A 12,391-nucleotide genomic window follows, 5' to 3' on the forward strand; every position below is an offset into this window, starting at 1 on the left:
CTCGGGCTCATAATTACAGTGAAAGTGTCGGGCCGGGTTGGGTCGGGCTTGATTTTTTGGGCCCGATCTAAGCTCTAGTCTGGTGTGTGCGCTAGGGGTGGGCGATATGGACAAAAAATAATATCTCGATATTTTCCATGATTTTGACGATAACGATAATTAGTCGATATCCTTTAAAACATTTTTTGTAAAAGTCTGAGTTACTTTACAGCTCATTATTTATGAATAGCATCAATACAATAATAACCAATAACCTAACCTGTGACCTTTTAACCAAATCAACCAATGCATTGTCACTCTGACACATTCCAATTCTGCCCCCACTTGAGTGTGTGGCAATGACATGAGAAAGTCTGAAGCTGAAGTTCCTTTCAAAAACCTTTACTTAGGATTCACTGAAAAAATGAAGCAGACCAACACAGTGCATCTCAGTTATTTCGTTCGATGTTTTCTTTAAGAGCAATCATGTAGGCTAGCATTCCAAGTTACAGAATAGAAACTAATGTGTTAGGTTATGGCTAATGTATGAGAAATCCCATAGAGATGCTAACGGTTAGCATAATCGATAAACGTAGATATTTAGAGCGAACTTCAGTCCATTTACAAAAGGGTTACATGAGAAGAGTTCTTTGCTTACAACTGACTATTAAAATACTCAAAGGCTAATGTTTTCTCTCCATATAATACCATATAGGAAAAAACGTGACTGTCTCATTAATGCTACTTGAACAGAAGTAGCCGCACAAAATCCCAAGTAGCCTAGTCTAGCTGCACAAAATAAACATTAGGCGTGCCTGTGTCAACGTGGACCCACTAGCGATCATGTTACACTTGCTCTGCAGCAGCCAGGGGCTTCTCTCGCATACACCTCCTGGATTTAGTGAATGTATGAGGTTTCAATGCCTGATTTTGAGTGTTATTCCCCCATAAGTAATTTAAATACTCGATAATGTAAATTTGCACATCGTTAAAACAACAATCACGATATTATCGCAGACGATATATATCGCCCACCCCTAGTGTGCACGCAGTTTTTATTGAGGAGTCTGAGTGGCAAGTGCTACACATGTTGAACAGTGGAATGTGGACAGGGCATTATAAAACTTCTTACTCATACACGGCGCTGAAATGGCATAGGCCTATTTAGCTGTCTAAATTCGAAACATCATGCTGGGGGAGAAATCGTCGGACATCCATTATTTTGTTATTCAGCACCCCTGGTCAAAAATATGTTCCCGCGCGCCTGCTGACTATCAAAATACCGAAATACCTCAAAATAATTATTTCATTGTGTTCACATATTAGATGGGGAAAAATACAGAGGGATTTATGGATCTACTTTTGTTATCCTGTAAATCATTGTCAATAGTAGGGATGTAACGGTATGAAAATTTAACCTCACAGTTATAGTGACCAAAATTATCACGGTTTTCGGTATTATCACGGTATTTCTAAAAGTGTGTTCAATATGTTCAGAAAGCACTGATAGGCCTACACAAGCTGAAATAGTTTCAAAAAGTGTCCTGTTCACTTTTTTCTTGTTTTCATGTTTAATTGGCTATGTGCTTATAGCTTAACTTTCCCTACCATAACTTGGAGTTTGCTTTCTGTTATTTGGATGCAATGAGTGAGACCAAAGTAAGCGTTCAAAATAAAACTTTAGGCTACTGTATTCTCCTGATAACGTGAGTGGAATGGATTTAATGTGGGCGTGAACAAAAAAAAAGACATGAGAGTGGCTACATGATACAGTGCACATTTTGCGGTGAAAAAGTTCTGCCTTTTAAAATCAGGTGTAGCCTTATCCGAATCGTAGTTAAAACCATCAATTAGACAACAGAATCAGTAGGGTACCAGTTTTGTTCCATTGTACCAGGCCTACTGTATGTCAAAAGCAGGCTCGGATGAAGCTGGGAAGGATTAAACATAGTTTCCACACCGCGGTAATCAACAGTGATAACCATGATGTTTGAAATGAAAACGGTAATTATTATCGTCAACATTTTTATTGTGGTTTACCATTATACCGGTAATCATCCATTTTTGCCATGTTTTTAGGAATAAGATGTCATAAATCAGGCTAGGAATAATACATCAACAATGAGACAACCAATGAGATTCCGTTCTCAGCCTAGACTCGACTTGCCTTGATTGGTTGCCTTAAGTATACAAAGGAAGTGTCCACTTTGCACAGTGTTATGCAAGAAAAACAGAGCTTTCAAACTGTACTACACATGATGTTTCAGATCAAGGTTGCGGTAGTGCATGAAAGGTTAGAATGCCAACTTTCTGTAAATTTAGGAGAAATATACTGGCCCAAGTAGACTAAATGAAATAAACACCTAAATGTGTAAATCTGACTTTTTTGTTGTAGTAGTGTGAAAGAATACATGCTAAGGTAGCAAACTAGCCCAAAATCTCGAAATTGGCCAGTGCATGAAAAAACAATGTTTTCACCTGCCGTGTCTCGCCTTAAGAAACATAAAGCCCACTTTCTTGCGCAATGCGCCGGACGTTTCATAATGTTTCATAACTAATCCACATCTAATATGGACTGGACAAACCCCGAAATTTGTTTAAACTATTCGGCCAGTGACCATGCGTTTTAGACTGTCAAGATAGGGCCCACTGTCTTTGTGTGTCTGTCGCCCATGGCAACCGATAGCATGGGATACCAACATGGCCGACGGGCTCAGAAAACTCCCAAATAGTCACGTGACAGCAAGATACCATGACATATCTCAGTGTTCCCTCTACGTTTATTTCAGCATGGCAGCTCGCCACAGTTTAATTAATACCACCACGGTGTCAGAATCAGGGCAGACGCACAATTTAGTTACAGTTGCTTTTTAAATAATCCTGCAGACATATCCTCCCCTGCTGGCTGCTGCTCACATTGCAATTTGCACTTTGCAAAACAAGTAGCCTAAAACTAGTCAGAGGTTATTATGGCCCGTCCGGTTTCACTTCACTTATCACCCGGAGAGAAGAAATACTCTTTCCTGATTGGTTGGCGGGGTGGCCTTTAATTCTGAATAACAGGACACCGTTCCATATCAATGCTTATGAATGGTAACTATAACAACCATAGTAGGACTACGGTTGCAGGCTTCGCAACAATGGAATCAACTGTAAACAACCTAACTGTCCATGCTATCGGAAGTTGTACAAGCTGAACTTGAGCTTCTTTTTAAACAAAACCGCGTGTTTCCTTTGCTTTACAGTGGCAACCGGGTGATAAACGGGATAACGGCCTTCGAGGTGTGTCCAGCTATACGGAATTAATGGACTCTGTTGCGCGTCGGGGAGTTTTTTGCCCCTCGCCCTCGTCTATTAATTCCGTATAACAGGACACCTCGGCGGCCGTTACCCCTTACATATTATATATTGTATTGATGTAGCATATTTAAAATATTAACTTTCTTTTCAGTGTTTCCTCTTCATTTAGCGGTGCCACTGCTTCAGAATTAGGGGAGATGCAAAATATTGTCCGGAAGCATAGGCTAGTAGGCTAAATGCCCTCCACTGGCTGCTGAAAATTGCAGTTCAATAAACAGCAATGCTAATCCGAGGTAGTTTTATTCCATAAATATATTGTTTTTATAGAAGTTACTGCCATGCGCTATGTCAGGGTAGGAATTTCACGGCGGCCACGGCCGTAATGCCCCTTTGAAAATCAGAGGTTTACAGGCCACGTGGCCTTGGTGCCCCCTTCTTTCAATATTTTGCTTTGCGTCCGACTAATAGCGATTTTTATTTAGCCTATGGCCTGTCAAAATAATCTTGGCATTCACAGTGCAAATTAATTTAGTATTTTACGCAGTGGAGAAAGTGACGGCGCATGGCAAAAAAGAAAGTGCGTCCAAATTTACCCATTCTTCTCAGTTGAACTACTCGCGAAGTAGCCTTCTCATCACACAGACAAGTATCACATCACATGAAAGAGCTTTTTCTCAGCTTTTAAACGATGTTAGCCGCCAATTTCTGTGGTGAATGGTTCGCGAGAAAAGTAAATAATAATTCAATTTAATCATAAATTCTACTGAGGGTTCTGCGCCCATCTCCCTACCCATTTATCTCGGTGGAATAGTTCACAAACCCTTCGTTCAACACATGACAAACCATATATAAACAGCAAACCTTACCCAACACAAGGGTGTAAAGCAGTCCCCTGTACAGTTAACCGTTCCAGAGTAATCCAGTTTTGAATTTGCAGCAAATTTCAACATTCCTGGATGTCTCCAAAATTGGGCTTAAAGTTTTACAATGTGTTTAAATTGTTCTACATGATTTCATAACGGGCCAAATACAAAATAAATGTTGCAAATATTGGCTAGATATCGGTAAATCAGAGGACAGCTGACTAAGAGTTTGCGACGGTAGCATTAATGATCACAAAATGCTAAGCATGTATCTAGGCTATTTGAGTTTCTTAAAGCTGAGCTGTGCTTAAATTGTTCAATACATGATTTCATAACAGGCCAAATATAAAATAAATGTTAAATATAGCCTATATATCTGTAAATATGAGATGATCAGATGGTTAACAGTTCTACTTAATATGTCATGTTTCATGTTTTTGTAATGTTTCATACAGTGATGCAGACGACTTGACTTGACTTGATAAGCAAGTGAAATACATACATTTAGCCGTCTAGCCCCATAGCCTGCCATTCATTCTGCGCTTGCTCGCGACCGCACCAAGAGGAACTGATTGAACTGCAACCAGTTTCGATACAAGGCACTGGGCAGTTGTACAGGAGCGAACAGGCCCTCCGTAAACGGGCTCTGGTATAACCTACTTCTATTTATCGCGCAACAAAATGACCTTGTATTGCACTTTCACTGAATTTATATCCTGATAAACAAACACGAGTGCCATATGTAACGATACCCGTCACAGCCCTAAAGTTACTTGTGAGTGCCTCCGGATGAGCTTGGTCAAAGTTAGCCAGCAGGTAACGTTAGCTAACGCTAGTTTACTATAGTTAACCCTGAGGAGCTGACAAACTTAGGTTAACTTAACGTAAACTCTTATACTCGGGTATCGAAACGTCCCAGTGCAGTAACCCGATAATCATTGTCTGATTTTAGGAAACCTCAGAAACGCGCCAAAACATCAAATAATATGGTGCTCAAATAGTCTTCTTTAACGACACGTTAAGTCAGTTAACGTTAAGTTAGACGTGTCACATTTTACTAGACTTTGAACGTTGCATGTCTTAAGATAACGAAGACAAGTACAGTCTGATGATTAAAAGGCTAAACGCTAACATTTTAGTGAACTAAAGTGTACGATAAATGTACCTGTTGAGACGTTTTCAATAGAATCCATCCTCCTGATTCAGTTAACGTCCCGGTAGTTAAGGATTTCCTGCTTTGTCGGAAAGCGGCTGCGTCACAGACTCATTCATAATCTTGTTTGACACAGATCTTATGACCTCCGTGAAGCTGGTCCCCCATGTCATCCAAAATGTATATATATATATATATATATATATATATATATATATATATATATATACACATTGTACATATATATAAATTATGAATTGATGCTGATAAATGAAGTTTATGACCTTTTGACCATTCAAAACAATATAAAAATATGCTTCCTCTGTCAAATAGATAGGCCTATCAGAAACATGCCGTATTGTTATTGTTTGGTTTACGTAGGCTAACGTTAACAATTCATGCAGATGTCTTGTTAGCCTATGAGCTTCGGTTCGGTTCGCTAGGGAAAACGTTGGTGCACTGATGACAGTCAAGGATACAAGGATACAAGGAAGTTTATTGTCACATGCAAATAGTTACTGGAAGTAAGAAATGCAGTGAAATTATGTCTGGTGTCAGCCTATTTAAGTGCATTAAAAGGGGGGGGGGATCATTTCTAACTTGCCAACTAGTATTGTTCAGTTCATGTATATAACATGTTTTACTTGCTACCTGGATAATTTCCGCTAATATTATTAAGGTAAGATGAATGATAAGATATAAGCACTTTGTTCGGTGGGTTAACTAACGGCCTCGCGGCAAAGGCAGTTAGCTACAGCTGTTGAACAATCTCCGTGGAAACTATAGAATTTTCATGCCGGAAAATCCCTTTCAGTGCAGTAAATCCCTTGACGTTTCTCCTTAACTAAGGAAACATTTTAAGGTATTCTGTGCAACACCCTTAAGTAAATCCCTTACCTGAGGAGAAATTAAGTGTTAAGGGTCATACTTAAGGGAAAAAACTTAAGGTGCTTTGTGCAACCGGCCACTGGACTTTACATGTTCTGGCCAGTGACGTCACTCAGCCCTTGTCCAAATTTGAGTGCCATAGCAAATTGTTCTAGTGGGTGTTTCTGCAACCAAGGTCACTTTTGCAGACATCCCAACCTGCAAAATGCCATTTCAGGGAGGTATCCCACCCGCAAAAAAAAAACAACCTTACTTTAGCCTACTTACTGAAATACAGATGAATAGCCTATGTTTGTTAATTTATTGTCTCTAGTCAGTAAACCAATAAGGAAGGCCTATAGATACAGACGGTTAAAGGTGTGGTTCAGGATTTTGGACATAGGACCTCATTTCCAGTTAGTCATCCAGTCCTAGTTGCAGGGTTCGCAGGTGCTAGTAGAGTGACCACCATCATGACACTGAAAATGAGGACACTTGTGCCCAAAAGTTAGGACAAAGGTCCAAAAGTGAGGACACATACGGAATCGGAGTAACATATGGGGAATAACATTAGAAAATAAAACATTTCTATAGAAGGCACCTATTTAACATAATTTAGTAACATTTGTTGTTTTTTTCACACTAGTCAGCTTTTTCCAACATTCCCATACTTATTATAACTAGACTGCATTTCCGGCGGGAACTGCGAAAGTGTGCTTGCCCTGGTCCGGTCACCAATGTGAGCAGACAGTGGCATACGCTATGCTGAACCTGGCTTGATCCAGGCATTGTAACAGTGCCTTTCAGTGTTGGAGCAGTGGCAATATATCAAAAGCTCTAGGATAGGGCTATTCAACTATTGGCTTGCGGGTTGAATGCGGTTTGTTGGATTTTACCTTTGGGCCTGCCGTCGAATTTAGCTTCTATGACTGAGATCAAATCAATAAAATAAAATGACAGCAGTGATTGGCTGCAAAAATAAATAATGTCATGCGTCTTGCGCCTCTCAAACTGGGCTATCAGGTAACCTACAGAGGAATTGAAATTATGAAATATGACCAAGGCATTAAAAAGCTGCTTGTTTGTCAGGATAATTTTTCACTGATTTATTTAAAAAAAATATGAGCTATGAGTGTGAATGTTATATATTCCATCCCACAAGTTATGTTTTACTGGTTTATTTGACAAATAATCTATATGGATTTGCTCTATAAAGACCTTATGTCTGTTTGTTTTGTGAGCCTGGGGTTGTTTTGAGAGCCTATTGATGTAGCCTATCTCAGATGTATCTCAGAATAAAGGAATACTTCATATTACTCTAAACCACCGTCTGTAAATCAACTGTATACTACTGTCTACATTACACTATATTTATTGACCTGTCTCTGTATATTTCATCACCTTTCTATACTTTGCCTTACATTGCAACACAGCTCAGTGGCCGGTTGCACAAAGCACCTTAAGTTTTTTCCCTTAAGTATGATCCTTAAGACTTCATTTCTCCTCAGGTAAGGGATTTACTTAAAGGTGCGATTTGTAGGATTGCTACCGAACGTTCTGTTGGCCAAAATCAAAACACTGGTGAATGTTCTCAAGACAGACGCGAGCCTCTTCTGGGTTGCCAGATGTAATGAAGACTTAGCTAACGTTAGTTGACCTGCAGCTGCTTTAACGTTTCTCCAACCATGACCCAGCTACACATTACGGAAACAGTGAAAACAAAAAATACCTCTCTAACCAACGTAACATATGTAGCTGAAGTTAGCGATGCAGATGAAGTTTAGCCTAGGCTACCTGTTGTGGAGAAATATGGCCAGCTCTGCGCCAGACTTGATATTCTTCATTTGACGAAGACGTCACCATCTCAGGAAGCTCCTCCGATGTCCACTTAATTTGTTTCTTGTTTTAATTTTGGAAATTTGCCTGCCTCTTGTAGGCGTTCATGACTACAACTGACAGCGGTTGACAGTTGGCCTTTGCTAATTTGGCAACCCAAATAGGAGGACGCGCTAGCCCATTATTAATACGCTATTCTAGAATTAATCGTTCAAAACATAAACGAAAATTCCAAGAGATTCCGCCCCGTAACTGATTTTTTTTCATGGGTTTTACGGGGTTTCACGGGTTAGAGTAATGTTGTCAAATAAGCCATTACTTCAATTCATCGTGTTTCCTCACTCTCTGACAACATATGGTGATCATTTTTGGAATGGTTACAGTTTATTTTCCATTATTTCCTACATACTGGACCTTTAAGGGTGTTGCACAGAATACCTTAAAATGTTTCCTTAGTTAATGAGAAACGCCAGAGCCCGTCTACGGAGAGCCTTCCCACTCTCTATTAATCCCATACAAACTGAATTTGGCTGCAGTTCACCAGAGTTCAATCAGATGGCAATCGCGGGCGAGTCCAAAATACATGGGGTCCTATGGAGCTACATGGCTACATTTATTGTTTTCACCTATTTAACAACTGAAACCCTCAGATTTTATTTTATTTTTCGCAAAATGGATATGGATTATCAATCAAAAGTGAAATAATCCGGGAGTCATGTCCTTTCGTTTTCTTACAGGTTGGGTCGTTCTTGCCCATAACACGCTAGCATTGATGCTATGCTATGCTATGATCATGCTAATGAATGACGTCATTGACACGTTTGAAAGGCTTCTTAGAACAATTAAGTGACTTTAAAAAATATAATACTCAACCAAGTGTATTGTCTTTGTCTCCCCTTTCGAATACAATATTCAAATTACTTGAAAAAAAATTATATCCCGAGAAAAGTGGATTTTGAGGGGTACAGCTCCATAGACCTCCATTCATTGTGGACTCGCCATGGCGCCCTAGATGCAGTACCACACCGGAAGAGTTCCGAGAGTGAAGGTTCTCCCCTTATTTGACATTCTCTGGAAACGCCAAGGGATTTACTGCACTGAAAGGGATTTTCCGGCATGAAAATTCTATAGTTTCCACGGAGATTGTTAAACAGCTGTAGCCTAGCTAACTGCCTTTGCCGTGATGCTGTTAGTTAACCTACCGAACACAGTGCTTATATTTTATCATTCATCTTACCTTAATAATATTAGCGGAAATGATCCAGGTAGTAAGTAAAACATGTTATATACATGAACTGAACAATACTAGTTGGCAAGTTAGAAATGATCCTGACTGTCATCAGTGCACCAACGTTTTTGCCTAGCTTAACCGAACCCGAAGCTCATAGGCTAACAAGGCATCCACATGAATTGTTAACGTTAGCCTACGTAAACCAAACAATAACAATACGGCATGTTTCTGATAGGCCTATCTATTTGACAGAGGAAGCATATTAACAGAGAGGTTTTATTTTGAATGGTCAAAAGTAGTTAATAAACTTCAATTATCAGCATCAATTCAGTTAATAATATGGTTAAGGTAGAGTCAGATTTCCCTTAGGGTTTTCCCCTTAGACTACTAAGGTCTTTAACAGTTTAAGGGATTTCTTACAAGATAAGGACAAACCCTTAAATACTAAGGGAAAATGTTAAGGAACCCTTAAGGAGAAAACTTAAGGGTGTTTGTGCAACCGTTTTTATTTTAAGGGACCCTTAACTTAAGGTGCTTTGTGCAACCGGCCACAGATCTTTGGTTGCTATGAAGACCAATCGTTCTAAATGGATGGTTGCTATGGCCAAAGGCCAGTTCTATCTCTGCCCAGAGCGGTAGAAAAACAGAGTGCCGACACTCCCATAGACTTCCATAGGAAACAATGGCTACTTCTACGTTATGCTGAGCTCAAAAGTTCCTAACTTTGACATTCACGGCTTTAGCCCCATTCACTTCTATTGCTTTCTGCTTGATATTGTCAGTGGTAAGTAGACGAAGGTACGACGTTTTTTTAATTGGCATATGCATTTCCTATACCAACTGCACTAGTAGATACTGGTATTGTTCTTTGAGGTTTATGTGCTGCTTGTTTAACTGATATTTATAGCTTAAATGTTGACCGAAATTTCAAAGCTAAAAGTTAGCCTGCAAACCTTGATGTGGAGAGAGGCTAGCTTAAAGATAATGTTCCTATGTCAATAATGAATTTCAGACAAAACACATTTGGTAAGCCTATTGTAGTAGGGCAACTTTAGATGATAGGTTGGTTGTCAACAGATTTTTATGATGCTAGAACTATATATTTCAAACTTGATTGTGTTAGCTTACGTTAGCTAGTCAGCTCATTCACATACATAGTGTTAATATTAGGGGTTTGCACGGACGTCACGTTCTGGCCGGTAACCATGGCAACCCAGCACGCGCGGCCATATTGGCGATACTCAGTAAATGAAGTACAATGGAGTATTATGCACTTTGGATATTTTACGTGATTGTAGCCGCGTCTAAACAACAGAAAAGCTCAGGACTTGGACCACAAGAAAAGGCGCGATATTTCGAGAAATTACGGTTTATTGGCAGCGCAGATCCATATGAGTTGGGTGAGGGAGACGAAGTACCAAGTTCAACCACAAGCGCCCCCCTTCCTCTGATAACTTCTGTCATTATTCTCCTTTCTCCCTGGTTTATTAACAACTTTTGGAAGTCGATACCTACACCAGATGTTTTTCTCAGTCTGACCTATTGGTACAACCTAAAACACAGCAATAATTAACCATTTTCCTTGACGATCTCAGGGATTTACTTCAGTGCCTAATGCTTTCTAATGAGGCGAGTATCTCCAATATGGCGACGTCCAGATCTGATGACACGCCGTGCAAACCCCTAATATGCTATGAGGGGGAACACAAACTTTATCTTGATAAAATACATTTCATTTTGTATGGTAACTCATGGTATTCAGATGTGCTGGTTATCAATAGGTTTGTGATTTTCAGAATTTTTCAGGTGAAAAATGGAGCAAATGAATGTGATTATTGTCTTTAAACCTGATATAGATTAGCTTGGTAGATGGCGAGTTTTATGGCGTTATGAACTGAACCATGGGCTGAACATGAAGTAGGCTAGTGTCCACGACTCGTGAACGAGGGGATTTCAGTTATGGATTTCAGGGGAAGCAGTAGGAGCAAAACCTAGACTATTATAAGTTATTGTTGTTGTTACTGGTGCGTGGCTCTTCCCTTGCCAGCCCAGTCCTGTGCCACTATCACTGTAACAAACGGGACAGTGCAGTGGCACAAGCGGTAGGCGAGTGTGGCACGAGCGTGGACAGTGGCGTCTGTATAGTAGCCTACAGTAGGAGTTTTTGCTCCAACTGATAATCGATTTCAGGTTTCAGTTCATTTAGTTTTCAGTAATTTTACATTTCGTGTTGGTGTTCTTGGTGTAATAATTTTGATTGCTTTGTCTGCCGATTAATTTGTCAAATACATAGCGAAGTTTGCATGGAAGAGACTGACGTGACAAGAGGGCATTGCCTTTCATTAGGTCAGTGATCTTTGTAAGTAGGACAAATATCTTTTTTTGGATAACTGAAAAGTGTAGTCAGGTTAATAGGGCATATGTCACTCTGAAAGTAATCCCCAACAAAATTATTCTTTATGTTGTTATTGTTATAGTTTTTGTGTGGACTTGTGGCACCCCCAGCCTTGCAAATGGTTGGCTGTGTATGGGTAGTGTGGTGAATTTTCATGAAGATCCCATGTGTTGTCAGGCGGAAGCCGAAGGATGGTGTTGTGCACATGCGCAGACACGACACAGGCCTACTGCAGATTATTTAAAAATATTTGTGACAGCTTGGTGAGCTCATCCACCAATATAATTTATTGAGTGTATACTGATTGGCTACAAGGGGGTCTGCCATTTACATAGGGGGCAGACACCCGGCCAGGGTTGGCCATACGAAAAAGGAGGTGTTTTGATAACATACAAAAACTTTCCCCAAGAGGAAAATCTTCAGAACGTGCGCACCTTCTCCCCAAGGCCTGGGTCGTGGAGTCTCCGCTGCAGAGGACATCCATCATTCGCAACTCCTGTCTGGCGACACTTAGTCTCTGTGCATTTTTCAGAGCTGTATCCAGGAGGACTTGTGAATAAAAGGCCACAAGTGGCCACTTCTCATCTCAGACCGTTCTCCGCTGGTTTTTGTTCAAAGTGATTTTTTCCATGACAGTAGCCTATGTAAAACTCTTGCTAGCCTCTTGCTGGAGATGGCCTCTTGCTTAGGTTTCTGCTACTTACTTAATGTGTTGTCTCAACACTGAGTGTTACCTGCTCTGTTCTCTCCCGCCATTCTCCACTGTG

General features: G+C 40.2%; 1 protein-coding gene across 1 annotated transcript in view; it reads right to left on the reverse strand.

The window, feature by feature from the left end:
- The window catches only part of LOC125310007 (GTPase IMAP family member 4), a 47,692-nt gene extending 42,295 nt beyond the window's left edge, over window positions 1-5,397 (reverse strand). The window contains exon 1 of the mRNA XM_048267166.1: window positions 5,308-5,397. Coding sequence (XP_048123123.1) covers window positions 5,308-5,335 — 28 coding nt within the window. The 5' untranslated portion in view covers window positions 5,336-5,397. The remainder of the gene's footprint in view (window positions 1-5,307) is intronic.
- Between the last annotated feature and the right edge of the window lie 6,994 nt (window positions 5,398-12,391).

The sequence above is a fragment of the Alosa alosa genome, chromosome 16 (assembly GCF_017589495.1).
Source record: "Alosa alosa isolate M-15738 ecotype Scorff River chromosome 16, AALO_Geno_1.1, whole genome shotgun sequence".
In the NCBI taxonomy this organism is placed as follows: Eukaryota; Metazoa; Chordata; class Actinopteri; order Clupeiformes; family Clupeidae; genus Alosa; species Alosa alosa.